At 41.9% G+C, this 26,350-nt stretch overlaps 1 protein-coding gene across 2 annotated transcripts in view; it reads left to right on the forward strand.

Annotated features, from left to right (window-relative positions):
* The window catches only part of OTULIN (OTU deubiquitinase with linear linkage specificity), a 38,254-nt gene that overhangs the window by 4,589 nt on the left and 7,315 nt on the right, over positions 1-26,350 (forward strand). The window contains exons 2-6 of one of the 2 annotated variants that reach the window (XM_005556604.5): positions 6,611-6,687; positions 12,676-12,770; positions 15,511-15,654; positions 21,937-22,062; positions 24,805-25,074. In XM_005556604.5, coding sequence (XP_005556661.3) covers positions 6,611-6,687; positions 12,676-12,770; positions 15,511-15,654; positions 21,937-22,062; positions 24,805-25,074 — 712 coding nt within the window. The remainder of the gene's footprint in view (positions 1-6,610; positions 6,688-12,675; positions 12,771-15,510; positions 15,655-21,936; positions 22,063-24,804; positions 25,075-26,350) is intronic. The other variant, XM_073993158.1, reaches the window with a different exon arrangement.

Below are 26,350 nucleotides of genomic sequence, written 5' to 3' on the forward strand. Positions count from 1 at the left end.
GCTGCTTTATTTTCTTGTTTGTTGAGACAGGATCTCTCTCTGTTGCCCATTCTAGAGTGCAGTGACAACCATGGCTCACTGTAGCCTCAACCTTCCAGGCTCAAGCGATCCTCCCACCTCAGCCTCCTAAGTAGCTGGGGCAACAGGTGCACGCCATCATACCCAGCTAATTTTTTTTTTTACTTTTTGTAGAGACAGAGTCTCACTATGTTGCCCAGGCTGGTCTCTAACTCTTGGGCTCAAGCAATCCTCTTGCCACAACTTCCTGAAATCCTGGGATTACAGGTGTGAGCCACAGTGCCCAGTGATGAGCTACTTTGTATACATCTCATTGCAGGTTTTCTTTCCCTCCCTCCCTTCCCTCCTTTTTTCCATCCACCCATCAGCCCATTTAAGAGCTGAGGTTGGCTCACATCTCCTAGACAAGCCCTAAGGATGGCTTGAAACATAACTGAGGGTCACATTTGAAGAAATCTTTTGTCAGACCAGATTACTTGGCCTTCTTCAAGCTCCCTCTGCTGCTCTCCTATGCTCTATCCCCTGCTCACTCCACCCCCAACATCTGACTCCTGCTGTATCTGGTCCTGGGACATGGTTGGTGACTAGGCCAGAAATGCTTAGGGAATTGAGAAGAGACTACTCCTTGGCCCTTCTCTGCCTGTCTGAGGGTGAGACAGGGTTTGAATCTGTGGAGGCATTCTGTCGGTGAACCCCTCTGAAATTGAAAGCAATTTTATGTATGTTTCTGGGCTTAGGTTCTGATGAAATCTGAATTCTCAAAGGGGCTGTGAACAAAAAAAGTGGTACACGGTTGTTCTTGTGGATGTATTTTCTGCCCCACCCCACCCCCAGATGCTGCTACAGTTTGGAGTAGGGATGAAGTCCACTTTCTCCCAACCTGATGAAGAGCCTGCTTTGGGGTCTAGAACTAGGATGTCTCTAAGAATCAAACGTTATTGAGAGTGTATGCATTGACCCCAGATACCTCTGTAAGTCACATGGAGTAGCATGAGCCAGTCGTGGAAAGTCCACTTGCAGAAGAGGGGTGGAATTTTGGCCGGGGTGCCGGTACTTTCCTGTAGTTGATGTGTTGTTCACCCATGTCTGAACCACAAAGTGGTGGAGAACGGCTGGGTTGGTGGTCTTTGCTTTTCCTGTGCCTGTGTGGGAAGGTGTGTTAGTGTCATATTGGTTGACACTGTCTCACCAACATTGCCTTAGTGTTGCCATTAGTCTCATAGGACAGGCTGAGTTAAGTATGAACTGCAGGGTTCAAGTCCAGAGAGTTGAATTAAAAAAGGCCATACTTAGTTCTTTTAGAAAACTAAGGGGAACAATTTTTAAAAGTTTCATAATGGTGAGTGATTAAAATATTCTGTCTTGTTAGCTTTGCATATGCATTAGAATTGATTTTTTTCCTATTACGTATTTACTTGAATCAAAAATTGAAAAATTGGCTTCACAGAAATGCCTTCTGCTTCACTAAGCTCTGCTTTTAACTCACGGCTTTTACTCTTGGGAATAGTATAATTTTGTGTCTGTATAGTGAGCATGTTTAAAGTAAGTTTTCAAAAATTGGTTGGTATGCAGGTCTTTTTGAACAGAGCAAGTGGTACCAGTTGTAATTTAGTATGTAATGTTATATAGCTTACTCAGTTGGATGTGTTGTCTTAATATCAAAAATAAAATATTTTATCTCTAGGTTAAGAGAAAATAGGTAAATAGGCTGGGTGTGGTGGCTCACGCCTGTAATCCCAGCACTTTGGGAGGCCGAGGCAGGCGGATCACCTGAGGTCAGGAGTTCGAGACCAGCCTGACCAATGTGGTGAAACCCCATCTCTACTAAAAATACAAAAATTAGCTGGGTGTGGTGGCACCTGCCTATAATCCCAGTTACTCAGGAGGCTGAGGCAGGAGAATCGCTTGAACCCAGGAGGCGGAGGTTGCAGTGAGCCGAGACTGCACCATTGCACTCCAGCCTATCCAATAAGAGCGAAACTCCGTCTCAAAAAACGAAAATAGGTAAATATTGTTTAATAGGAACTTGAAAATATACACTTTAAAATAATGCCATGGTGCAAAACTAAGAATTTTCTAACTAGGAATTGTTAGCATTTGGTTTTAAAATTTAGGCTGAGCATGGTGGCTCACGCCTGTCATCCCAGCTATTTGGGAGATCAAGGTGGAAGGATCTCTTGAGCCCAGGACTTTGAGACCATCCTGGACAACATAGTGAGACCCTGACTGTATAAAAAATTTTAAAAATTAGCCAGATGCGCTGGTGCATGCCTGTGGTCTCAGCTACTTGAGCCTGAGGTGGGAGGACTGCTTGAGTCCAGGAGGTTGAGGCTGCAGGGAGCTGTGGTGGCACGGCTGTAGTCTAGTCTGGGCAACAGAATGAGACCCTGTCTCAAAAAACATATATATATATAAGTTTTTTAAATCGGCTTAATTATTATTATTATTATTATTATTTTTTGAGACAGAGTCTCGCTCTGTCGCCCAGGCTGGAGTGCAGTGGCCAGATCTCAGCTCACTGCAAGCTCCGCCTCCCGGGTTCACGCCATTCTCCTGCCTCAGCCTCCCGAGTAGCTGGGACTACAGGCGCCGCCACCTCGCCCGGCTAGTTTTTTGTGTTTTTTAAAGTAGAGACGGGGTTTCACCGTGTCAGCCAGGATGGTCTCGATCTCCTGACCTCGTGATCCGCCCGTCTCGGCCTCCCAAAGTGCTGGGATTACAGGCTTGAGCCACCGCGCCCGGCCAAGGCTTAATTATTTTTAAGTTGTACGTATTTATGGGACATTTAGTGATGTTTTGATACACATAACTATAGTGATCAGGGTAATTAGCGTGTCCATCATCTCAAACATGTATCATTTCTTTGTCTTAGGAACACTTAATATCCTTCTCCTAGCTGTTTGAATCTATGTAATAGATTATTAACTGTAGTTATCCTACAATGGTACAGAACACTAGAACTTACTCCTTCTATCCAGCTGTAATTTTATCCTTTGTTTGTATCCTTTAACAAATTTTAACTGTGGAATTGAGGGTGACTATCAGAAAATCAAGTCATTTAGACTTTGGCTTAACTTTCCTTTATCACAAAACTGTTTTCTGTGGTGATCACCTGAGTCTCTGAGCTTCAGTGGTTTCTTTTGTGTCAGAGTGGGTACCTCCCCACTGCCACACCAACTTGACACACAAAAGGTTGCCAAATCCCTTTTCCTCTCATTGTTTTATTATCTTCCCATCCCATAACAAAAACTTAAACTTAACCTCTACTTGTTTCAGATTCCCGGCCTTTAATATAATTTCATTTTGTCATTGTTTTCAGCTTTATTATTTTAATACATAAAAAATTAAAGCAAAAGTTTATTGAGTGAAGTATTTTTAAAATAAAATTATAATTTTTTGCTCTGTTTCTTCCTTTCTTTCTGTTTGCTTATCTTTATATTAGACGGGTAACTATTTCATTCTGCCTGTGAAATATCCTCCTTCCTGAATATATTGATTGAGCTTCATTGCTCAAACTTAAAACTTATTCTTCGGGATTATTTTTTAAAATTTAATTAATTAACTAATTAATTAATTTTTTTTAGTGACAGGATCTCACTCTGTTGCCTGGGCTGGAGTGCAATGGTGTGATCATAGCTCACTGCAGCCTCCAACTCCTAGGCTTAAGTGATCCTTTCTCCTCAGCCTCCTCTGTAGAGGGGGTTGCAGGTGAGTGCCAGCATGTCCAATTAAATTTTTTTTTTTTTGTAGAGGCGGGGTCTTGCTTTATGCCCAGGCTGGTATTGAACTCCTGGCTTTAAGCAGGATTATTTTTATTTTAATAGTGGCCTTTAGTAAAGGCTATATTACATTTTCTGTACGTTCGTGGTGGCCATGAAGTTAGCAGATATTTGTGCACAGAATCTGAGTGAAATCCAGTTGTGGTTAAAGCAATTTGGTTATACTCTGATTCTCTTATTCTTCCATTTCTGCTTTGCTTTTTTCATATATCTTGAGTTTCTTCTCTTTATTTCCAGTAATTTCCTGTTCAGCTTCCCTTTGCGTTTAGTTCTCCTGTTTGTTCTGCTGTTTGTTTCTTTCCTTTCCTTTCCTGTTGGCCTTTGTAGGAATTTGTACTTGTGGGACGGAGAGTTGCTTGTTTAGAGAACCTCCTCTGGGCATTGATGTTGGATTTTGGTTATTTTGTAGATTAAAAAGAGAACAAAGTGGAGCCAAATGTGCACACAGTATAGCCACAGATTTTGCTCAAAGTACAATTTTCATGACAAATTTATTCACAAACTTAGACTAAAGAACTGGAAGAGGAACCATTTATATGGCCTCTTCCAGTCTTCTCATTTTGGAGATAAGAAAACTGAGGCCTTGGGGAAGTGGTTTGCCCAGAGATACATGCCTCCAATAATGACACTGTGAAAGTGCTCTGCTTAAATGACTGTTTTACAGGATTAAATTTGTCTCTTATTTTATAAAGCCAGGAAAGAGGCTGAAAGATGTTGTTAAATGGTTGAGAGAAGAACGAACACATTTGGTCACTTTTTATTTTAGACCTTTGATGTATGGTCCCCATGAATCAGGTTTCTGTTTGTTTTTAACTCTGGCATGGGCTCTAAGGGTGACATCACACTTTTTACTTGAAATCTCACTGGAAGCAAGAGCACATGGAAAGTACCTTTTCCTGATACTTGTTCCCTCACCCCCACAACATTAAGATACACACAGTTACACATTTATAGAGAAAAAAAGAAATAAAAATTGATAATTGGTCAGAGTGTTCATTAATACTTTGCACCAGTGGATATAAAATGAGAATAAGAATAGCTTACTTAATTTTGAGTGCTAATTATTTTCCATGTATCTGTTTGTTAAAATAGCCCTTTGAGGTGAATACTCTTACTGCCCTTTTGACAGGTAGTTAAATCTAGATGCTGAGAGGTGTAGTTACTCTAGTCATAGTTATACATACAGCTAATAAGGACCGGAATGAGGGCTAGGTAAATAAACCCTGGCAGTCTAATTCCTGGGTCCCCACTCCAACCATTGCACTCTGCAGAGGGCTGACCCACATGGCGTGTATTGTGATATATTAGGCAGGGGGCAGGTCAGGAGTTGTGAGCCATTCAGGAAGAGGGAACATCTGAGCAAATCACAGATGTACGGGCACACGATAGTGTTGGTCAGGCGTTTGGACTGAAGTGTGAATACTGCATAGGGAAATAATGGGATATAGGCTAAAGTGGTGGGTAAGGTCCTAATTTTGACATTAGTTCCCTGAGTGTTTGGGAACCACTGAAAGGTTTTAGTGGGACATGTGAGACTTCCTCAGTCTACCCCTCCCAGTACCCCTTCTTCATCTGTCTCTTGCCCTCTGACTCCTTCTTCTTGCCCCCAGCTGTACTAGGCCATGTACCAGGAGCAGGGGTGATGAGGGAATTGGAGGTAGGGGTATCTCAGTCATTCACTGAAATTTTTTTTTTTAAGCCTGGCACCTCCTCCTTCCTGTGTTCCATTGGGTCTGCAGTCTTGTGTGAGGATGGGGTATGCTCTCATGAGGCAGGAGTTTGGGGGAATCAGGGGTCTGATCATTGCTTATGTGAAGGTCAGCTAGTCTCCTTGTTTTCCACTCAGTGTGTTACTCATGCCCCTGAAGGACTTGATGCCTCCAGTTCCTGAGCCTTTCTGGGGTTCTGCCAGGTTTTCTGGCTTGCCTGCCGTGGATGCCCATCCACCAGCCTTGGCTTCCCTGTCCTGTGTCATTTACCACTCCATCTGCTTTCCAGCTCTTTGGACTTTCACCTGTCTTCTGGTTTCATGAAAGATAGAATTGGGGTTTCTGTTTCCCTTTATTGTCATTTTGGGGTGAATCTTGAAGGAAAAAGGGGGCATCTTCAAACCAGAAGTCCCATTCTTCATCTTTGTCTAGCATCTAGTGGATTTTTTCCCTTTGTAGTACTTAGTGGGCTCTTTAAACTAAAGTACTGGAGACTAGGAAGCTCTGAGTAAGAAGTCGGTAGTAGTGGACAGTGGGAATATATGTAACAGCTGCATGTGTGGCTGGTTGAATGTGGTGTCAGGAAGCAGGAGGATTTTAGCTTTGGCGATTTGTAATAGTAACATAGTCTCTTCTTGTTTTTAAGGTAGCTATTGTCAAGTTTGCTTGTGACATGTTACAAAGGTCGGCAATGGGCCTGCATTCCTATATAAATACTTTTATCAGCACTATCTCCATTCTTGGAACTTGACAGAATCCGTTCAGGAGCTTCACTAATAAGATGCATGCTGTGACATCTAGGTATATAGTTGAGGCATTAATAGGCATTGCAATTAAAATGGCCTCAGAGCCACCTAGCAAATGAAGTAATGTAACTTGTCTTATTGAAAGTAAGAAATGCTGAAGTAGAAGAAAGTGGTGAGATAGAAACATAAGCATCTTTATTCTTAAGATATGAGACCCATATTTTATCAGGTTATCATCATGTAAAGTGAAAAAAGTTAAACCCTTAGTGTGTTGTGCATTTTATAAGCAGCTGTATAATAGGATGGAAAATGTCAGTGCAACAAGTGTTTGAAAATGTCTGCTTTGGTGTGATTTCAGTGAGGAGGACATGTACCGTGCTGCAGATGAAATAGAAAAGGAGAAAGAATTGCTTATACATGAAAGAGGGGCATCAGGTATGTTTGGAATTGTTTTATTTATAGAGTTCTTATTGTTTATAGCAGAAAATGCAGTTAAATCAGTATATCCATTTTCATAAAATATCAATAAAATATTCTTGTGTATATGGTCTTATCTACATTGATTGTTTTGCCGAAGTATGTTTAGAGACTGTTTCCTGAGGTTTTTAAATGTTCATGCAAGCATTCTCTCTGCATTCTTTACATTCATATCATTTTTCACACCTATGAGGATTGTTTTGTTTAATCTCTTGACACCGTCCTCTCTCAGTTCTTGATTTCCTTATATTCTTAGAGGGAGAGTTCAGATTTGAAGTGCATTTTTCATTTCAAATGGAAAGACTTAACTGAGAAACTGGCTGTGTACATCTTTGCCTGCAGATGGCTATATAAATGTGATTAATAAGAAAGACAGTGATGGGATCAGTAGCACAGCCTCATCGTTTTGTGATTTCATGTCTGTGTATTTCTTGTCTTGCCTGATCTTACCCCAACCAGGACCCATTGCTGCTGGAGTGAGGTGTTTCTCCTGGACCCCTCCACTGGTCTGTGGAGACTTGGCTGGCAAGGTTGCATGTGGTGCACGTCCTTAGTTCCATGACTGGTCTCATGCAGGAGCTGCATAGGGATACTCTGATTTTGGGATACCTCATGAATAATCACAAGTGGCATGTTCTCTCTCATTACCTGTGTAATGTATAAGGGCACTTCAAAAAGGTTGTGGAAAAATGGAATTAAAAGATAGAAGGCTGGGTGTGGTGGATCATGTCTGTAATCCCAGCACTTGGGGAGGCTGAGGTGGGCGGATTGCTTGAGTCCAGGAGTTCGAGACCAGCCTGGGCAAACAAGGAGACCTTGTGTCTACAAAAAATACAAAAATTAGTCAGGCGTGGTGGTGCACATTTGTGGCGCCAGCTACTCAGGAGGCGGAGGTGGGAGGATCGCTTGAGCCTGGGAGTTTGAGGCTGTAGTGAGCCGTGATCTCATTACTGCACTCCATCCTGGGTAACAGCGAGACCCTGTCTCAAAAAAAAAAATAAAAAAATAAATAAAAATATAAACCTTATTTCTCAACATAAGCTCCATCAGTTTCAAGCCACTTTTTTTTTTTTTTTTTTTTTTTTTTTTTTTTTTGAGACGGAGTCTCGCTGTGTCGCCCAGGCTGGAGTGCAGTGGCGCGATCTCGGCTCACTGCAAGCTCCGCCTCCTGGGTTCACACCATTCTCCTGCCTCAGCCTCCCGAGTAGCTGGGACTACAGGCGCCAGCCACCGCACCTGGCTAATTTTTTGTATTTTTAGTAGAGACGGGGTTTCACCGTGGTCTCGATCTCCTGACCTTGTGATCCGCCCGCCTCGGCCTCCCAAAGTGCTGGGATTACTGGCATGAGCCACCGCGCCCAGCGTCAAGCCACTTTTAAATGATGATACCAGCCATTTGTTCATCCCTAAAGAACTGACAGGCCTGGGAATTTAACAGTGTAAATGCAGCAGTCTGTTTTGCATTATAAGCTGAAGAAAAATGTGTGTCCTTTAAGGGCTTCTTAAGATTAGGAAACAAAAGGAAGTCAGAAGGAGCCAGATCAGTACTGTAAGGTGGATGCCTAATGATTTCTCATCAAAATTCTTGCTGTTGTTTGAGAGGAAGGAGCAGGAGCATTGTTGGGATGCAGAAGGACTCTCAGTGAAGCTTTCTGTGGCATTTTTCTGCTAAAGCTTTTGCTTTCTCAAAACACTCTCAGTTATTAATTGTTGTTTGGCCCTTCTGAAAGTCAACAAGCAAAATGCTTTCAACAGCCCAAAAAACTGTTGCCCAGACCTTTGCTCTTGACCAGTCTGCTTTTGTTTTGACTATACCCCTTCCATCTCTTGGTGGCCATGGCTTGGAATGTGCTTTGTCTTCAGGATCGTACTGGTGAAGCCATGTTTCATCTCCCATTAGAATTCTTCGAAGAAATGCTTCGGGCTCTTGATCCCAATTGTTTAAAATTTCCCTTGAAAGCTTTGCTTCTGTCAGCAGCTGATCTGGATACACCCACGGAGTAGAAAGTTTGCTCAGCTGTAATTTTTTTGGTCAGAATTGTGTAGCCGAACCAGGTGAGTTGTCTGTGATGTTGGCTATTGTTTCTGCTGTTCATTGTTGGTCCCCTTCAGTTAGGGCACAAACAAGATTCGTATTTTCCTCCTGAGTTGATGTGGATGGTCTGACGCTGCAGGTTTCATCCTCAACATCGTAATGTTCCTTCTGAAAACGAGTTATCCATTTGTAAGCTGCTGATTTCACTGGGCCACTGTCCCTATAAACTGTTTATAAATCATAAGTGATTTCGCCATTCTTTCACCTATGCTTCACCATAAATTCAACATCAAATTTTAGCAGAACTCACGTTGCTCTATTAGCGGTCTTTTCAAACTGATGTCTTATCCTTCTTAGTGCCTTAGATGAGATCCTGTTCATACATGTTATAACAAGTTAGTATGAGTTTATCATGGTGCAAAAAAAAAAAAAAATTGAAATCCATCCATAGCTTTTTCGTAAAAGTCATTTTCCATGAACCTTAGAAGACTCTTGTCTGTGCTCTTCTGGTTTTGAAAACTGCCTTCTGTTTATGGTGAACAAAAGCATTGTCATGTGTGATTAGGAACAAATGATACACCGTGTGGTTTTTATAATACTTTTTGAGCCCTTCTCAAGGAATTGGTGAATTCTTCACTGTGGTAGCCACAGGAGATATTCTTTGTAGTAGTGCGTTCCGGGGCTGCACCGTTCCAGTCTTCCATGAAACTTCAGAGAATACTCTGTCTCTACTGCTGTGGTTGTTCAAAATTTCCTGTGGAGTGCAGTGTCCTCATTAGTCAGATTCCTAAGAAGAAAGTGCATATTCAGCTGGTGTTTGTTACCGCTGACAGTCCTCCACCCTATAGGCTCTCTGTTGTGATTCTCTTCTGTCTGGCATTGTACCCCACACAGGCTGTGAAGCTTTTCAGTGGGTCTTGTAACTCCTAGCTTTACTCTGAGAATGAAATGGATCCCGTTACACTTCTCACATCATCTCAGACCTTCTGGGTTCATTGTCCTTCCTGAAATAACATTTGCTACCCTCTCCCCTGAAGCAGAGCCCAGACTGAGGCAGAAAGTTTTCTTATCCTCTCTGTTAGTGAAAAGATTTTTTTCCACCTCGCCTGAGAGTCAGCAAACTATGGTTTCCAGGCCAAATTTGACTTGCCACCTGGGTTTGTAAATAAAGTTTTTTTTTTGAAACATGTTAGTTTACATATTGTCTGTGGTGGCTTTCGTTCATGGTAAAGTTGAATAGCTGTGACAGAAACCTTATGGCCCTCAAAGCCTTAACTTATTTCCTATCTGGCCCATTACAAAGATTGAGATTCCTGTCCTATTTGAGAGTCCCTGCTTTCCGGAGGGGTTTCAGTTTTAACTTCCCACCTCCTGAGGGTCTGATTCTTGTCTTTGTCACCCATGTGGTGGCTAAAGATCAAGCCTCTTGGTTATTTCGACTCCTGGCTTACCGCTCTGGTTTTCAACTTCCCTATTTTTGTATTTTTTATTTTTTTGCCATTAGAAATGCCCTTTTTTGAAAACAGCAGAGTCTATGTAGTTTGCAACTAAAGAAAGTTGCTTTTGAACTCTGTAGTCTGCTCGAGGTCAGGCACTGCCTTGTCCTGCATCTCCAGCTCCTAGCCTGGTACCTGGCATGTAGTAGCCATTGGAGTCCTCCTCAGAGGACCACAGCAGAATGGGAATTCAGGTATTTGATGCTGCCAGCTGTGCTGGTACCCATTTTCCCAACCCTCACTGCCTACGTAGGCCTCTGATTCAGCACTTGGCTGTGGCCTATGGCTTGATCTCTTGGCCCGTGTGAGGCTTGCGCCTTCCCCCCTCAGTCATGGGGTGCTGGGCTTGCCCCACCTTGCCCAGGAGGCCAGGTCTTGTCCTGGTGTGCACGAGAATGAGGACTGCAGGGAGGAGAGCAGGAAGGTAGATTTCCTTCCCAGGAGGCCCGTTCTGAGCTGGACATGCTTTCTGTTCAGGCTCATAACCCTAACTGGAGGAAAATGTGAACCAATAAGTGTCCTGACTCTGGACATTTGCATTTCTTCCCTTTTGGGCAGGTGAATGGAAAGACAGATACATGAGAATGCTTCCATCCACTAAGTAGACACACAAAAATATATTTCTCGAATTAAAAAAATGAAGGTTTTTTAAGGATTGGCTGTGCAGCATTGGTCTCTGTGGTCCCTGTATATTATACCTCAGGAGTCTGCTTCATTTTTAAGTGAATCCTGAGGTGTGCCACAGATAAATATGTCTGTGTTATCTGTATATGTATTATTTTCCCTTTTATGTAAAGGGTTACTTCTCTTTGTAAAAGGATTCACAATGAGATTTTTAAAAATCGACAGTTCTTAAGAGTTTACTTCATTTTTTTTTTTTTAATTTACCTAAACTGCAAGAAGGATTTAGGGCCTCTTATGTGCTCCTAATCATCCTGGCACCCATCACACCCTGGTTTATAAGTGCTTGTTGTCTTTTCTTCTCCAGCAGTCCAGAAGCCCCTTGAGGATAGAATCCTGTCTTCAGCACCTTTGTATCCCCAGTTCCTAGCTCAACGTTTGGTACATTTTAGACACTCAGTGAATATTTGTTGAATTTAGTTGAGTAAAACATTTTTATTTTATGTATAACTTGCTCAGGAGTAATTATGTTGTCAGGTACTTCTGTATTTATATTCTAAAATCATCACTAGCATCTACGTCTTCAATAATTTAAAAAGGAAGTCAAGATGTGCCTGAGAATTTACCTCCTTTTCTTCCTGAAACATACACGCTAACATGTGCATGTGCGTGTATATGCACCTACCACAGAAGCAAACCCCAAACCATATATATTAAACTAGGGAAAATATAAAGGCCATTTTGTTTTTCGCTGTAACATTTGTCTGATGGTGAGTTGTATTTTTAATTTTTGGGGATGTGTTGTTGTTAGAGTCAGGTGAGGTCTGTGGATTAACAAACATGGAGAGTTCTGTTAGTTTCTGGTTTATTATCGACTACTTTTGGCTTTTTGGGATCAGGGAAGGACATAACTACATTAAGATAACTAAAAGTAATTTTTGTTATAGTAGATGTTATTTCTTTGTATAATGGTTATAAAAAAACTGATTACTCATTGTTAGAAGTGTTTTCTCATAGTTCAGACTGTCGCATCTTTAATTGATTAGGAAAGTATTCATGAGCACCTGAGTGTCAGTGCAGCTCCAGATCCTGAGGACACAACACAACTGAGAAACAAAACAAAGTCCCTGCCCTCAAAGAGCTCGTGTTTTACTGTATTTTTGTATGGGTGTGTGTGTGGAGGGGTGGGGGAGTGGTACAGAAAAATATTTCAGGTGTCGAGTGCTAAGAAGGAAAACCAAATAGTAAAAGAGGAATAGAGAGCAAAAGTGTATGTGATATTATGATACAAGGTGCTAGCTGACCCTGGAGCAGAGGCCTGCATGGAGCCGGGGAGCAGCCCTGCAGGTGTGGGGAAATGCAAGCCAGGTGTGTTGGAGAGTATTGGGAGGCTGTAGCTGGGGCAGGAGTCCAGTCAGTGTGAGGAATGGTGGGAGGAGAGACCAGAGAGGCAGAGAGGGGGACTGTATGAGGAATAAGGCCATGAGGCAGGAGTCCCTGGAGCTCTCTGAGCCCAGGAGTGATCAGTACCATCTGATTCATGTTTAGATGGATCATCCTGGCTAGCTACCATGTGGAGAATGGTCTGGAGAGTGTGGTGATAAGGGACACCCATTGGGAGACCCCTGTGGTTATCTAGGGGTGAGGTGATGGTGGTCTGGACCAGTGGGTAGGCAGTGGTTGAATTCTGGATTTTTTTGAAACGAAGAGTGAAGGGTAACCCCCAACTGAAGCAATATTCTGATTATGCTTTGATTTATTATTATTATTATTATTTTTTTAATTCTTTAACAGAACCGAGATTAAGCGTAGCTCCTGAAATGGATATCATGGACTACTGCAAAAAAGAATGGAGGGGAAATACACAGAAAGCAACATGTATGAAAAAGGTACGACACAGAGGTGCACATATTTCAGGTCTTTCAAATAGTCTATCGTAAGTTGTTTCATATGTCATTTGATATTTTTAGATATTAGTTAAAATGACTGCTATAGACTTTATTATTGGTGTTCTTATCTTAGAGATAAGGAAATAGACTCCAAAGATAAGGATTTTGTTTTAAGTCACAGTGTTAATATAGAATCAGCATCAGTTATTCAGTGACACAGTTTCTTTGAAAAACACGTAAATGACTCTGCTGTTCAGAGTTGGGCCAGCCATTGGTTGTCCTCTTGGAGCCATTTGGGAATATCCTTTTTGGTCTGGTGTTGTAAAATAAAAGCCTCAGGGATGCCTCAGGCCGATTCCACACTCCTGCTTTCCACAGCACACTGGGTTTGCTTACACACCCTCTGGTCCTGGGGCCTAGAACCTTCCTCGACTCCCTACATAGGGGAGTCAGGAACTGCTCCCTTCACTTAAGGTGTCCCAATCTCATTGCATAGACTGGTGATGTGAAGATAGTCTCCAAGGCTGTGGGATGACATTGGGGGTTCATATGATGTAGTCCTGCTGTGGTTTTTTGGGCTGGTTCATTACTCAGCTCAGACACCATGGCCTACATATACTATGCAGGTGATCAAGTAGCAGGGCCTGTGGGCTCTACCCTCAGATGTATACCAGATCCAGTATTATCAGTAGGAGGAACCATGTGAATTGCTCAAAAACAGTCAAATAACAGATTGAACCTAAGACTTCCATGACCTCTTGAAACCTTTACATTTATTTTTTCTCATTTTTATCTTGGGATTATTTACATTATGAATTTGAATGCACTTCTTATATATTAGAGATACTGACCGTCATATTTAATAGAAATATCTTTAAAATTTTTTTGGTTAGGATTTTAAGTTTTTAAGTATTTGAATATTTAGTCTTTTCCTCAGAGCTCGTTTTTATAGAAAATAATTGCTTATCTTTCAGCATGTACCTCAACTGCCCATGGGCTGACCTTAGTAAAAATCTAGCTGCCACTTGTAAAGCTCTGAGAGCAGATGATAGCTCTCTGCAAATCTGAAATGTAGATGCTTTGTGTTTTAGGCGTTTATTAGAGAACTCAATTATGAAACACCTGGAATTCTTAGTTCCTGCCAGAGGTTAAGAACATTTATATTTTTGCTGAACGTGCTGTTGGTCACTTGCAGATTTTCCAACCTCCAGCCCATCACGACCCATGGCAGTAATTAGAGCATCTCAGATGCCTGAAAACAGCTTTCACCTCCATTCTATTTTAGTCGTTATTTGCGTAATTGTCTATTTTTGTTTCTAATATTCTTTTGGAAGTAAGTTTCTATAAATTCAGATTTAATTTTATTCTGAAATAGCGTGAGTAATTTATGCATTTGGAAAGGTACAATTGCAATTGAATTTGCCATCATAAGTATTCTGGGGTAATTAAGGTTTACCATAGGCAAGAAATACATAATTATTAGTAGGTGTGATTCTGCCTGATGGAACCTTATGTGTTACAGTGGTTGGACCACTGAATAAAAATGCAGTCCTCAAAATGTTGTTATTGGGGGAAAAAAGTACTTTTGTATTCACTTAAAATATCATCCTATGACTTGAACCTTGAAAACAGCTAAGAACGAGGTTTTAGTACCTGGACACACAGGACAGAGGTGGTCTGCATTGCGCCCATTCCACAATGAGGGTAACACTTCTTTCTTATTGTGAGTGCAGGGTAGGAAGTGGGTCTTCAGTGACTATCAAGGAAGAGTGGGATGAGTTAAGGGGCTGGCTGGACCCAGGGCCAGGGTGATGGTGGGCAGCTCAGTCAGTCTCAAGGACTGCATGTGCCTAGCTGGAGAAGCCAGGCATCATGCATGCTGGGGAATCAGAGTCACTAGGATTTTATGGTGTCTTTTCAGGGTACGTTTCAGAATGGTCCATTGGATGGCTGTTTTTGAGTGCCCAAGCATGTCACTGAACATTTTCATTTCCTTGTTTCACTTCCAGACTGAGCAAGAGTGACACTTCACTTAAAAAAAGAAAAGAAGGCGGGGCGTGGTGGTTCACACCTGTAATCCCTGCACTTTGGGAGGCAGAGGCAGGTGGATCACCTGAGGTCAGGAGTTCAAGACCAGCCTGGCCAACATGATGAAATCCCGTCTCTACTAAAAATACAAAAAAAATTAGCTGGGCGTGGTGGCTCATGCCTGTAATCCCCGTTACTCAGGAGGCTGAGGCAGGCGAATTGGTTGAACCCGGGACGCCGAGGTTGCAGTGAGCCGAGATTGTGCCATTGCACTCCAGCCTGGGCAACAAGAGCGAAACTCCATCTCATAAAAAGAAAAGAAAAGAAGCCTAACAGAATTATTCAGCCATCTCTTGGCATATAAACTTTTATATATACATGCACATACACAAAGCACCCCCGCCCTGCTTTGTGTTTTGGAAACTTGGGGTTTTTCTGTATTTTTTTAATATGAAAATATAAACTTAGTTTAGCTCTCTTTTTTCTTGCCTTTTTGTTAAAGAGTTTAGGGTTAACTGAAACACAGATTAAACCCTTCAAAATGTTGGTTGCCAGGGAGTAAGTGTTAAAACATTTGCCTAGGAAGGGACATAAAACTCCAACTTTGGGCTTCCCAGTGGTCCCAGGCCAAGTTTTTTCCACAGGAATGAAACTTTCTCTGCTATCTCAAGTCAGTAACAACCATTTTGAATTCTTTCATACCTTTTCCCAGGGCTATGAGGAGGTTTCTCAGAAGTTCACCTCCATACGGCGAGTCCGTGGTGATAATTACTGTGCACTGAGGGCCACGCTGTTCCAGGCCATGAGCCAGGCTGCGGGGCTGCCGCTCTGGCTGCAGGATCCAGAGCTCATGCTGGTACGCTGCTGCTGCAGGTTTGAGTCCAAAATGTTTCAAACAATTTTTGTGAGAAAATTTTCCCTTTCTGTCCATGCTACCTGCTATTATCTTCTGCAGTATGATGTCAGCATGTGCGTTTATTCAGTTTTGTGTGGCTGGGATGATTTCACATAGTTAAATGACCAAAAATAATTCATATTTCGTAGAAGAGAAAAATGATAAAATTTATGTGAACAATTTAGTTGAATTAGAGAGCAGATGTTTGTGTAAAGCACTTAGGAACAGTTTGATTTCAATTTTGGTGTTTGTTTTAAGTAGGCTGTATATGTTACTGTTTGAGAACCTACTGGGGTTTTAGAATACACATTTCTTTCGTTTCTAGCTATAATTCAAGAAATTAGTACTTTTGGCAAAGTGTGAAGATTGGCTTAGTAGGTGGCAGAACAGCAACACTAGAAGAGAGATGATTACTGTCACATGGAGAGGGACTTCCTGAGGAGCTGAGACTCAACCTGTCCCAGGCCTGGCCCTCTTTAGCGTTTTAAATGTACCACATGGCAGACCTGCACTGGAAAGTCATTTGTCTGCACGTCCTGACACAGATAAAGTCATATAGTCGTGTGGGTGATAGACGACTATCCTGAAAGATTTTTTGGTCAGGAATGGTTGGTCAGAAACAGCAATATACCCATGTAACAAATCTGCACATGTACCTCCTGTATCTAAAATAAAAGTTGAATTAAACAAAAGAAATGGCCACAGCCACCCAACGTTCAACAGTCACCACCCTGCTCAGTCAGCAACCGTCAACGTCGAAGCAAGACCCTCCACCAGCAAAAAGATTACAGCTTACTGAAGGCCCAGATGATCATTAGCATTTTTTTTTTACCAACAAAATATTTTTAAATTAAAAAAAAAAAAAAGGAAAGAAATGGCAATATGACATTAACTGGAAGAAAATTGAAAGTCTTGTGCTTAAATTTAAAAAATCCAAAACCCAGAAATGCCAGCTGTGGGAGATTGGCCTTATAGCAGTTTATGAAAAGAAAGAAAAAGATGTTAGGATTCGAATTGATTGCAAGCCCGCTATGAGCCTGCATGAAATGCGATGTCCAGCAATGATCACAAAGCCCTAGCTGCATTTTATTTTTATTATTTTTATTTTTATTTTTTTAAAAAGACCAACCTGGCTGCATTTTAAAAGGAATGATTCTAAGAATTAGACTGTGACAGCCCCACCTTGAACTGGGCTGGTCAGAGGCTGTCTCGAGCTCGGTACCTGTATCCTCAGCAGACGGAAATGTGGCCAGGATGCTTCATCGCATTCTGGGAGCAGTTGAAGGAGCTGGGGTATTTTCCTAGAATAAAGAAGACTTTTAGAGGAACTTGTTGTTGGCTAAGGTAGAGGTCTTTTAGGTGGATGAGAGATCACACGCTCGGAAGGGCAAAACCAGGACTGGTGGGTAGAGGATACTCCCCGTCTGTTCCACGATTATTTAATAAACCAGCACAAAATCACCACACCTCTATCAACTGTCAAAATGACATCTGGAGCCAAGTGTGGTGGCGCCTATAGTGTTAGCTACTTAGGAGGCTGGGGTGGGAGGATCACTTGAGCCAGGAGTTCAAGTCCAGCCTGGGCAACATAAGGAGGCCCCTTATATTGGGGAGTCTATTAAAAAAAAAACAAAACCAACATCTGGGAAAGATATTTTCTTCTAAGCAAAGATGTATGCCATCTTAAGCAGATTTTTCAGCATTAGCTTATTTCTTTCATATAGCGGCAAGAGAAATGGGTATACTAGGCTGTTTTTTCTTTTGTAAATGATGCCATTTATTAGTAAAGTATTTCAGAATTGTTTGTCAGCTGGCAAAAGCATTCCTATGGTTGGATATAAGACCCAGCTAGAGAAGCAAACAGTAATTTCACTGTTTTTGCTTTGCCTTGTTTTAACTTCTGTACTTGACAACTGTAGCTATATATGACACAATTTCTAGATTGTGGTGGCGTGTGCCTTTGTTCTTAGCTACTCAGGAGGCTGTGCTGACAGTTGTAGCTATATTATATTAATCTACAAATCTATATTTCTAGGTTGGATGTAATATCCCCCTCAATTTAAGCAAAATTTTCCTTTTGAGGCTTTAAGGAGCTATTTAGATTTATGGACTCACTTGACACTAAATTTGTGTTTTTATACTTTCTGAGAATCTGGGGTAAATAGTGTCCTAAGTAATTAATTAAAGTATAAAATTGCTTTAAACAAAGTAAAGTACAGAGGCCGGGCGCAGTGGCTCACGCCTGTAATCTCAGCACTTTGGGAAGCTGAGGTGAGCGGATCATGAGGTCAGGAGATCGAGACCATCCTGGCAAACATGGTGAAACCCCGTCTCTACTAAAAATACAAAAAAATTAGCTGGGCGAGGTGGCGGGCGCCTGTAGTTCCAGGTCCTTGGGAGGCTGAGGCAGGAGAATGATGTGAACCTGGGAGGCAGAGCTTGCAGTGAGCAGAAATCACGCGACTGCACTCCAGCCTGGGCGACAGAGCGAGACTCTGTCTCAAAAAAAAAAAAAAAAAAAGTAAAGTACAATGGCCCCGCCCCCGCCCCCTTTTTTTTTTGGTAGCAGGATATATTTGGGTAACATTGTCTGCCATATTAAAAATAGTCTGGGTAGATTACGTTCAAACTGTTCAAACTCTAATCGCTGTTAGAGTGTGTTGCATGTGTGAGTGATGGGGTTTTAAGGTGGTTTTTAAGGTGGTTTTTCACATTAATTTGAGTAATGTGAAAATAGTTTTAAAATTCTTAAGGATTCTTTCTAGTTTCTTTCCTTTTCTATGTGTATCAGCTATTCTATTTTTCTGGGAGCATAATTTAATTAGTTGGTCACTGTGGTTTGGTTTTTGTCATCTAACTTTTATTGAATGCCAAGAAGCCTCTGTCAAAGAGAGAAAACACAGTGTACCTGCCTGTGGGTTTGGTATATATGTTTATTAAACGTTGGGTCTAAATGTTAGCTGAAGAATATCTTTGTTCTTTCCTTGCTGTCATCCAGCCAGAGGACTTGTCCTTGTGTTACTGTTCCAGCCCTCAGCAATTTAACATAGTTTGAAAATTTCCTTTACCCAGTTCGTTTTGTGGTGTCACATCTGAGACATGATTGGATGACAAATTCAAATTCAGGACATGCTTCGCGTTTGAGGGGCTGGTGAAGGAAGGAAGGGACCCATAAGCTTAGTCTGGTCGTGCAGATCTCCCAGGTGGCCTGCAGACCTTCCTGTGGATGCCTTTCCACTCCTGTTCTCACTCTGGCCCCCCTCGCCCCACAGCCCTTCCCTTGGAAGGTCCACTGTGACAAGGGCTTTGTTGAGTGAGCGTTTCTTGCAGTGTGACCGAAAGAAATCAGGGGTGGAACCTTTAGCTAGCTTTATCTGCTTCTGTTTGCAGATTGAGAGATGTTCTCTGTGGCATGTTGCTGTCTTCTCTGTCTTTTAGAACATCATTTGGATTTAGGGTATTAAAGGGAACTGGGAAAGCTAGACTGAGTGAACCTCCCCTTAATCTGTGGTCAGTGAAGGAGACCCAGGCTTCCTTTCTGCTGCTGCTCAGCTTTGCTGGCCTTGCTCTTTTCCCTGCCTATGAGGCAGAGCTTTGTCCTTATTGCCCCTCTGACAGTTTGGCTGTCCTTCACCTGTCATCCTGCCCGGGCATCCTGTTTGTTATTCACATTTCTGCCCAGATCCCAGTCTCTGTGTTTGGCTGCAGCCAGATCATCTGACCCTCACCCCAGCTATGGAGATTGCCTAGTCTGGCTCTTAAATGTGGGACAACACTTTGGTCCCTGAGAGGGGTGTCCTCTAGAGCACGGGTCTTTTGGTTTCCAAGTTCGCTACATTTTATAATGTCTCTGAACTGGTTAGACTGTGACAGTGTTTGCTTAGAGTGAGATAGACTGTGTGTCAAAATTTTTTTGTGAGTTTTGGGGATGACACATTTTTATTTGCTGTATGTTGTATCAAGAATTACCAGCATATGCTAGAGAAAACAGGCTGTTTTATAGTTTAGTCACAAGCGAAATGACAGCTAAAGCTAATTACCTACTTTATTCTTGAATATTTCCAATCACTGTTTCTTATTTAAATCTGGTTTCTTGCTTAAATTTTTTTTATTCTAATAGAAGTCCAGTTTGCGCTTAGTGGAAAACAAAGGCTATTTACATGTGTTCCATGTGCTATGACCTCTGAAAGCATTTAAAGTTGTATTCACTTTTTTCTTCTGAATAAATTTGACTTCATTCTTTTCTGATGGCTTTTTTCATGCTTCATTTTTTAAAATTGTCTTAAGGATTTCTGCATTTCCTGGAAGTCTACAACCCTGAACTGTTTGACCAGTGTGTGAAAGGAATCAGAGATAGTTGTTTCTCTCTGTGTAGTTAGGTCTTCAGGGTCTCCTGAGTAATTCAGTTGAGTACTGCACCTACTTTTTAGATAACTGTATCGTGTCCCCAGATGCTCAGCCGGTCTTCTGGGCTTCCCTTCACCTCGTTTCCCAGCTCACGTCTGTGTGGCCAGTATTCTCTGCGCATTTGTAGTTCTTTGTGCCCAGTTGTAATTTTAGCTTGTTGCCACTTGAGGGCATGTGAGGTTCTTGTGATAAATCTGAGAGACCGAATTGAGGGTTTTGCCGCAGAATTGCCACATGTTGCCTAAATGCAGGGCAGTGTGGGCACGGAGTGGGCTGGTGTAGCCCTTAGGTGAGTGGTCATTTGTTACTCTAATAAGATGAGGAGGAGAAGGCCCTCTCCACCCTTAGTGAGTGATGTAGTTCGCCATCACTGTGGTCACAGTGAAAAGTAATTTGCATCCCAATCGTGGTTCTGTGTTTTGTAGAAACCACCTTAGTTTCACATTGCTGTAGGTTGAGAAGGTACAACCAGAATTACTATTTATGAAAGGGTCTTTTAGTCTTAACATTCCAGTTGAATGGAAGATTTGGCCTAATTTAAAACTGTATTTATTTTATTTTATGTATTTATTTTTATTCATTTCTTTCTTGCTATGTAAAGTTTTTAATTTTTTGGAGATGAGGTCTTGCTCTGTTGCTTGGGCTGAAGTGCAGTGGTACAGTCATAGCTAACTATAACCTCAAACTCCTGGGCTCAAGTGATCCTCCTGCCTCAGTCTCCTGAGTAACTGGGAATATAGGCACATGCCACTGTGCCCAGTGAATTTTTAAATTTTAAAAAAAATAGAAATGGGGTCTTGCTATGTTACCTGTATTGGCAAAACTGTATCAATAACTGCTAAAGAAGGTTCCTCATAGGATATTGTAGGATTTAATTATTCTTTAATGATCTGTTGACTTGGAGGTGAACTTGTTTTCCTTTCTAAATTTTATAGCAGTGAAGTGACACACCTGTGCCCAGCCTAATTCTAGGATTTTTCTCCTGATACACCCAAGACTATTGGAAGAGTCTTACTTCCCATGCTGTCATCAGTCAGGCTGTGCCTCAGCTTGCCTTTCAAACTGCAGATTCTGTTGATAACTAGAGGGAAACAAAGTGACAAATACTCCAGGAATTAAAAAAAAACCCGGAAACTAGCAATGTAGTTCAGCTGTCACTTCTTTCATGGACTAAATGAGCACAGCTCCCATAACCCCTGCCTCTGATTTTCAATGTATGTTTTATCTTAATATATCGATTAGACAGTTAAACTAGACATAGTGTCATTTCTCTGAATGTTAAAACTTTGAGTATATGTGTTAACATTATTTAACAAACTTTTTCTACCTTTTTTTGGTGGATTTTTTAAATACCAGAAACTAGGTTTTATTTTTCTTATTGAGAAAGGAGCAGGTTTGGCTTCACCCTGGACCTTCTCACATGCTCAGAAGCACTGTCCTGAGCCATGTGTTAGGTGGTGGTTGAGAGGCTGCAGTGAGTCCTGTAGCCTGAAGGTGGTTGGTGTGAGGACGTGCTGTGGGCATGGCCTTAGCTCATCTGTACAACTGCTGTGGAATGTCCTGGCCATGGTTGGAGTCCTGCAAGGCAGATTGTGCTTTGGCATCTCAACCAAAAGCACCATTTCACTCCAGCAGCCCTCCTCAGGATGGTACTTTCTAAGTTCCTGACTTCTAGATTTAGGTCCTCCGTCCTAAACCCACATGGCAGATTTGCAGGATTAATTCTGGAAACAAAGGTAGGTTTTATAGACTTTGTGGTATCTTACAGCTTGGATCGTGTGGTGGATTTCTTGGAATGTTAACACCTCTTTATCTCTTTGTTTCTTGATGTTGTAGTTACCAGAAAAACTCATAAGCAAATACAACTGGATCAAGCAATGGAAACTTGGACTGAAATTTGATGGGAAGAACGAGGACCTGGTTGATAAAATTAAAGAGTCCCTTACTCTGCTGAGGAAGAAGGTTTGGAACCTGTAGTGTCCTGTCTGATAAGGGTGAAGCTCTCGTTCCTGCTTGCCCCAGAAGACCAGTTTTTAGTCTTCACTCAGTGGATTTTCAAATGCTCTTGGCTGATTTTTAGGCAAAATGGTTTTAAATGAACTCAAACTTTTCCCATGAGGGCTTTGGTAAAATGGGAAGTACCAACTTTATATATTCTTAGAGCAGATGCCATGTACTAGGGTATCAAATAATGAAGTGTTTAACTTTCTTAAAAGGAAACCTTAACAAATATAGTCTTTGTTCCAAGTCATATTTATGTTTCAAGAATATCATTTGGTTCCTATTTCTTATACTAATATCATTAGTAATTCACATTTATTCTTTCCAATTACGTTCATGTTTTAAGATTCTGCCCATATTTATCAGACTTATTTTCTTTCTCAGTGATTTTCCAGTTAGTAGATTTAGTAACTTGTCTTTAGAAAACTGTCCTGAGAGGCCGGGCGCGGTGGCTCAAGCCTGTAATCCCAGCACTTTGGGAGGCCGAGACGGGCGGATCACGAGGTCAGGAGATCGAGACCATCCTGGCTAACACAGTGAAACCCCGTCTCTACTAAAAATACAAAAACTTAGCCGGGCGAGGTGGCAGGCGCCTGTAGTCCCAGCTACTCGGGAGGCTGAGGCAGGAGAATGGCGTGAACCCGGGAGGCGGAGCTTGCAGTGAGCTGAGATCCGGCCACTGCACTCCAGCCTGGGTGACAGAGCGAGACTCCGTCTCAAAAAAAAAAAAAAAAAAAAAAAAAAAAAAAAAAAAAAAAAAAAAAGAAAACTGTCCTGAGAGTTTTTCTGAAACAGAATTGTAGGGAGAACTTGGTCTTCTGATTCCTATTGATTTGGTCTTTAAAATTCTACCTTTCTGTGGCTTTCCACTGTCTCCTCTGGATTGGATGTCCTGCCTGCACACTGGCTTACATGACCCCTAGCTTGCCTGCATTGAGCAGCTTGGAGCTCTTCTGACCAAGAACCCTGATTGAGGGCCTGTCACTTGCGCCAGGGTGTCAGTGGAGGGTGGTCAGGTAGAGAGGGGGTCAAACATGGACTTTTCAAGGTCCTTCCTAGCATGTTTCAAGCAGTGATTTCTTTACTCACATATGGTCTGCTGCTCCCATTAGACTTTCAGCTCCACGAGAGACTGTCCTGTGCATTCCTTGACACCCTGTGCCTAGCAGCAGGACTGGCACGTAGTAGGTGTTCATTTAGTGCTTTATTGAGTTAGTGAACTGAGGGCCCTGACTTCTTGGAACCTAGTTTTTGCTTAGAAAGATAAGAAATGTTTACTGGAAAATATGAAAATATACTGTCAAAGAAAGTCCAGTAGTTTTATCTTTCTTCTACTATAAAGAAATGGGAGCCAGAGAAGGGAAGAGGGAAATACCATTCTTGTTACCTGTTGGACTAGAACGCAGGATTTTGTGTTCCTCAGTCCTTGGGTTAGTGGAAGGTTGAGGGCAGGGCTCTAGCCCTGTGGGAGTGAACGAGAGGGCCCTTCAGCGCAACCACAGGTCATAATTTCGTTTTCATTTTTTTAAGGTCTTGTGAAATTGCTATTTCTGCTTTATTAGGTGTTTCTACTATAATTAGACCCTCATTTTTGGGAATGCTTGAGTGGCGCCAATTTTCAATAAGATTAAAATTACTCACTAATAATCTGAGCCAGCATTCCTAACACTTCTATGCCAGGCTCCAGACTAAAATTTCATGTGTTACTTAATTCTCACGACTATGAAGGTGGTGTTGCTGTGGTCATTCCTGTTTTTTAGATGAGGAAACTGAGGCCAGGAGCTCAGTTAAATGCCCTGCAAAAGCCACCAGCTGCTCTGTGGTGAAGCCTTGATTCCATCCCGACTGACTCTAGAGCCATGTCCATGATTGGTAACTTGGTCTAGTTTGGAAAATATGAGATATAGACAAACATGTACCAGCCTTCAGCCCAAATATTAGAGGGAATTCTATGCAGTCATTACCATTAAAATTCACTCTTGGATTTAAAATCCATAATGGTGTTTGAGAGGGGCACTAGTTATTGTTTATTCATAAGGAATGGTATTTATGTTGGCATCTCTTACTCTCACTCACTGTAACTTAAAAACACATAAATTTATAGGTTTTCTTTTTTAAAGAGTTTGCCTATATTCACTGAATACCTAACACATGACTTGATTCTTAATCCGGAGTCAGTAAGAGTTTCCTGAATGGATTTATTCATTTGAAGTTCATACATATTTTTGAGGTTAGAGGGATAAGTTTAGTAAATTGTTATTCAGGAGCCCCTAGGCTCTTCCTTGCCTCTCTTCCATTTTGGAGGGTTGGCTTTGTGTTTCTGGGTGCTAACCCTCCTGTAAGCCCCTTGTAATTGTAGCTGCCCTTCACAGCTTAACACAGGCTTCATACATGTGTGTTAGCTCTTCTGTAAGTGTCTGTGATTGGCTGGTTCAATCTCATTGCCTGGGAGGTTAAGGGAGTAAAAATTTCCACAGCCTCAGTGCTTCTTACTACATTGTATTTTTCTTTCAAATTAATGGGAGAAAAAGCTGAATAAGGATTTTGTGTGCCTTAAAGTGTACCATTTTTTGATCTGGAAACCTGAATATTGTGAGCATTGTTAAGTGACCCATGAAAAATAATTTTGTGCTCATAGTATGGTACTATACCAGGGATTTTTAGAACAAAAATTCTAATTATTACTTAACTTTCTTATTGTAGTGGGCAGGCTTGGCTGAAATGAGAACTGCTGAAGCAAGACAGATAGCTTGTGATGAACTATTCACAAACGAGGAGGAGGAATATAGCCTCTATGAAGCTGTAAAATTTCTAATGCTAAACAGAGCCATTGAACTATATAATGATAAAGAGAAAGGAAAGGAAGTACCGTTTTTCTCTGTGCTTCTGTTTGCTCGGGACACATCGAATGACCCGGGACAGCTTCTGAGGAACCACCTCAACCAGGTGGGACACACTGGTGGTCTTGAACAGGTAAGTTATGCTTTTGAGCATGTATTACCCCAAAATAAAGCAGCTTTACCAATCAAACTTGATGTCATAGTTTTTGTAGGTTAGAAAAAGCCGGGCGCGGTGGCTCAAGCCTGTAATCCCAGCACTTTGGGAGGCCGAGACGGGCGGATCACGAGGTCAGGAGATCGAGACCATCCTGGCGAACACGGTGAAACCCCGTCTCTACTAAAAAAAAAATACAAAAAAAAACTAGCCGGGTGAGGTGGCGGGCGCCTGTGGTCCCAGCTACTCGGGAGGCTGAGGCAGGAGAATGGCGTAAGCCCGGGAGGCGGAGCTTGCAGTGAGCCAAGATCGCGCCACTGCACTCCAGCCCGCGCGACAGAGCGAGACTCCGTCTCAAAAAAAAAAAAAAAAAAGAAATTCAGGGGCAGCTTAGTTGGATGGTTCTGGCCCAGGATCTCATGCAGTTGTATGTTCAGGGCTGCAGTCATCTGAAGGCTTGGCTGGAGCTGGAAGATCTGCTTCCAATGTTGTTCACTCACGTGGGTGTGGGCAGGAGGCTTCAGTTCCTTACTGGTAGGTAGTAGGAGGGTTCAATTCCTCACACATAGGCATTCACAGGGCTGCTTGAGTGTCCTTACAACATGGCAGCTGGCTTCTCAGAGTGATCTAAACAGAGAGCAAGAAAGAAGCCAAAATGCCTTTTGTGACCTAATCTGGGATATCACACACTGTTACTGTTTTCTACTTTTTAGAAACAAGTTACTTAATGCATTCCACTCTCAGGAGGGGAATTTGGCTCCACCTTTTGGAGTGAGGAGTAGCAAAGAATTGTGGACGTACTTTACAGTCACCACCATTATCTCCACCTGGGCTTTATTCTTCAGAGGGGTGGATGGGATTAGTACTCTTGGCTCTGGGAGGCTACAAATAAATGAAGTACTTGGAAGAGCCGTTCGAAGGATCTTGTTTAATCTTGACAACTGTAGCTGCATTAAAAAGAGAAATGGAGTCACCTTAGCCAGTAGAGTTCAACCTGCTCTTGGATCTTTTACAGATAAGTTAAGTGTGGAGTTTTACACAAACCCAGTGCAGTACTATCTCTAAGCCAGTATAGTTGAGTCACCACACCTTGTGCTATCTTTGATGTGTTCATTTTCCTAAAAAGTCTTAATGAGGTTTTTTTTAGTGGAATAGTCAACCACTAAAGTAGCATTAAGGCTGTTCATCAAAGTGCCACCCTCCTACTTACATAATTGACTCTTGTACCAGCTTTTTTCTAAAAAGGACCAAGTGC

The sequence above is a fragment of the Macaca fascicularis genome, chromosome 6 (assembly GCF_037993035.2).
Source record: "Macaca fascicularis isolate 582-1 chromosome 6, T2T-MFA8v1.1".
Lineage (NCBI taxonomy): Eukaryota > Metazoa > Chordata > Mammalia > Primates > Cercopithecidae > Macaca > Macaca fascicularis.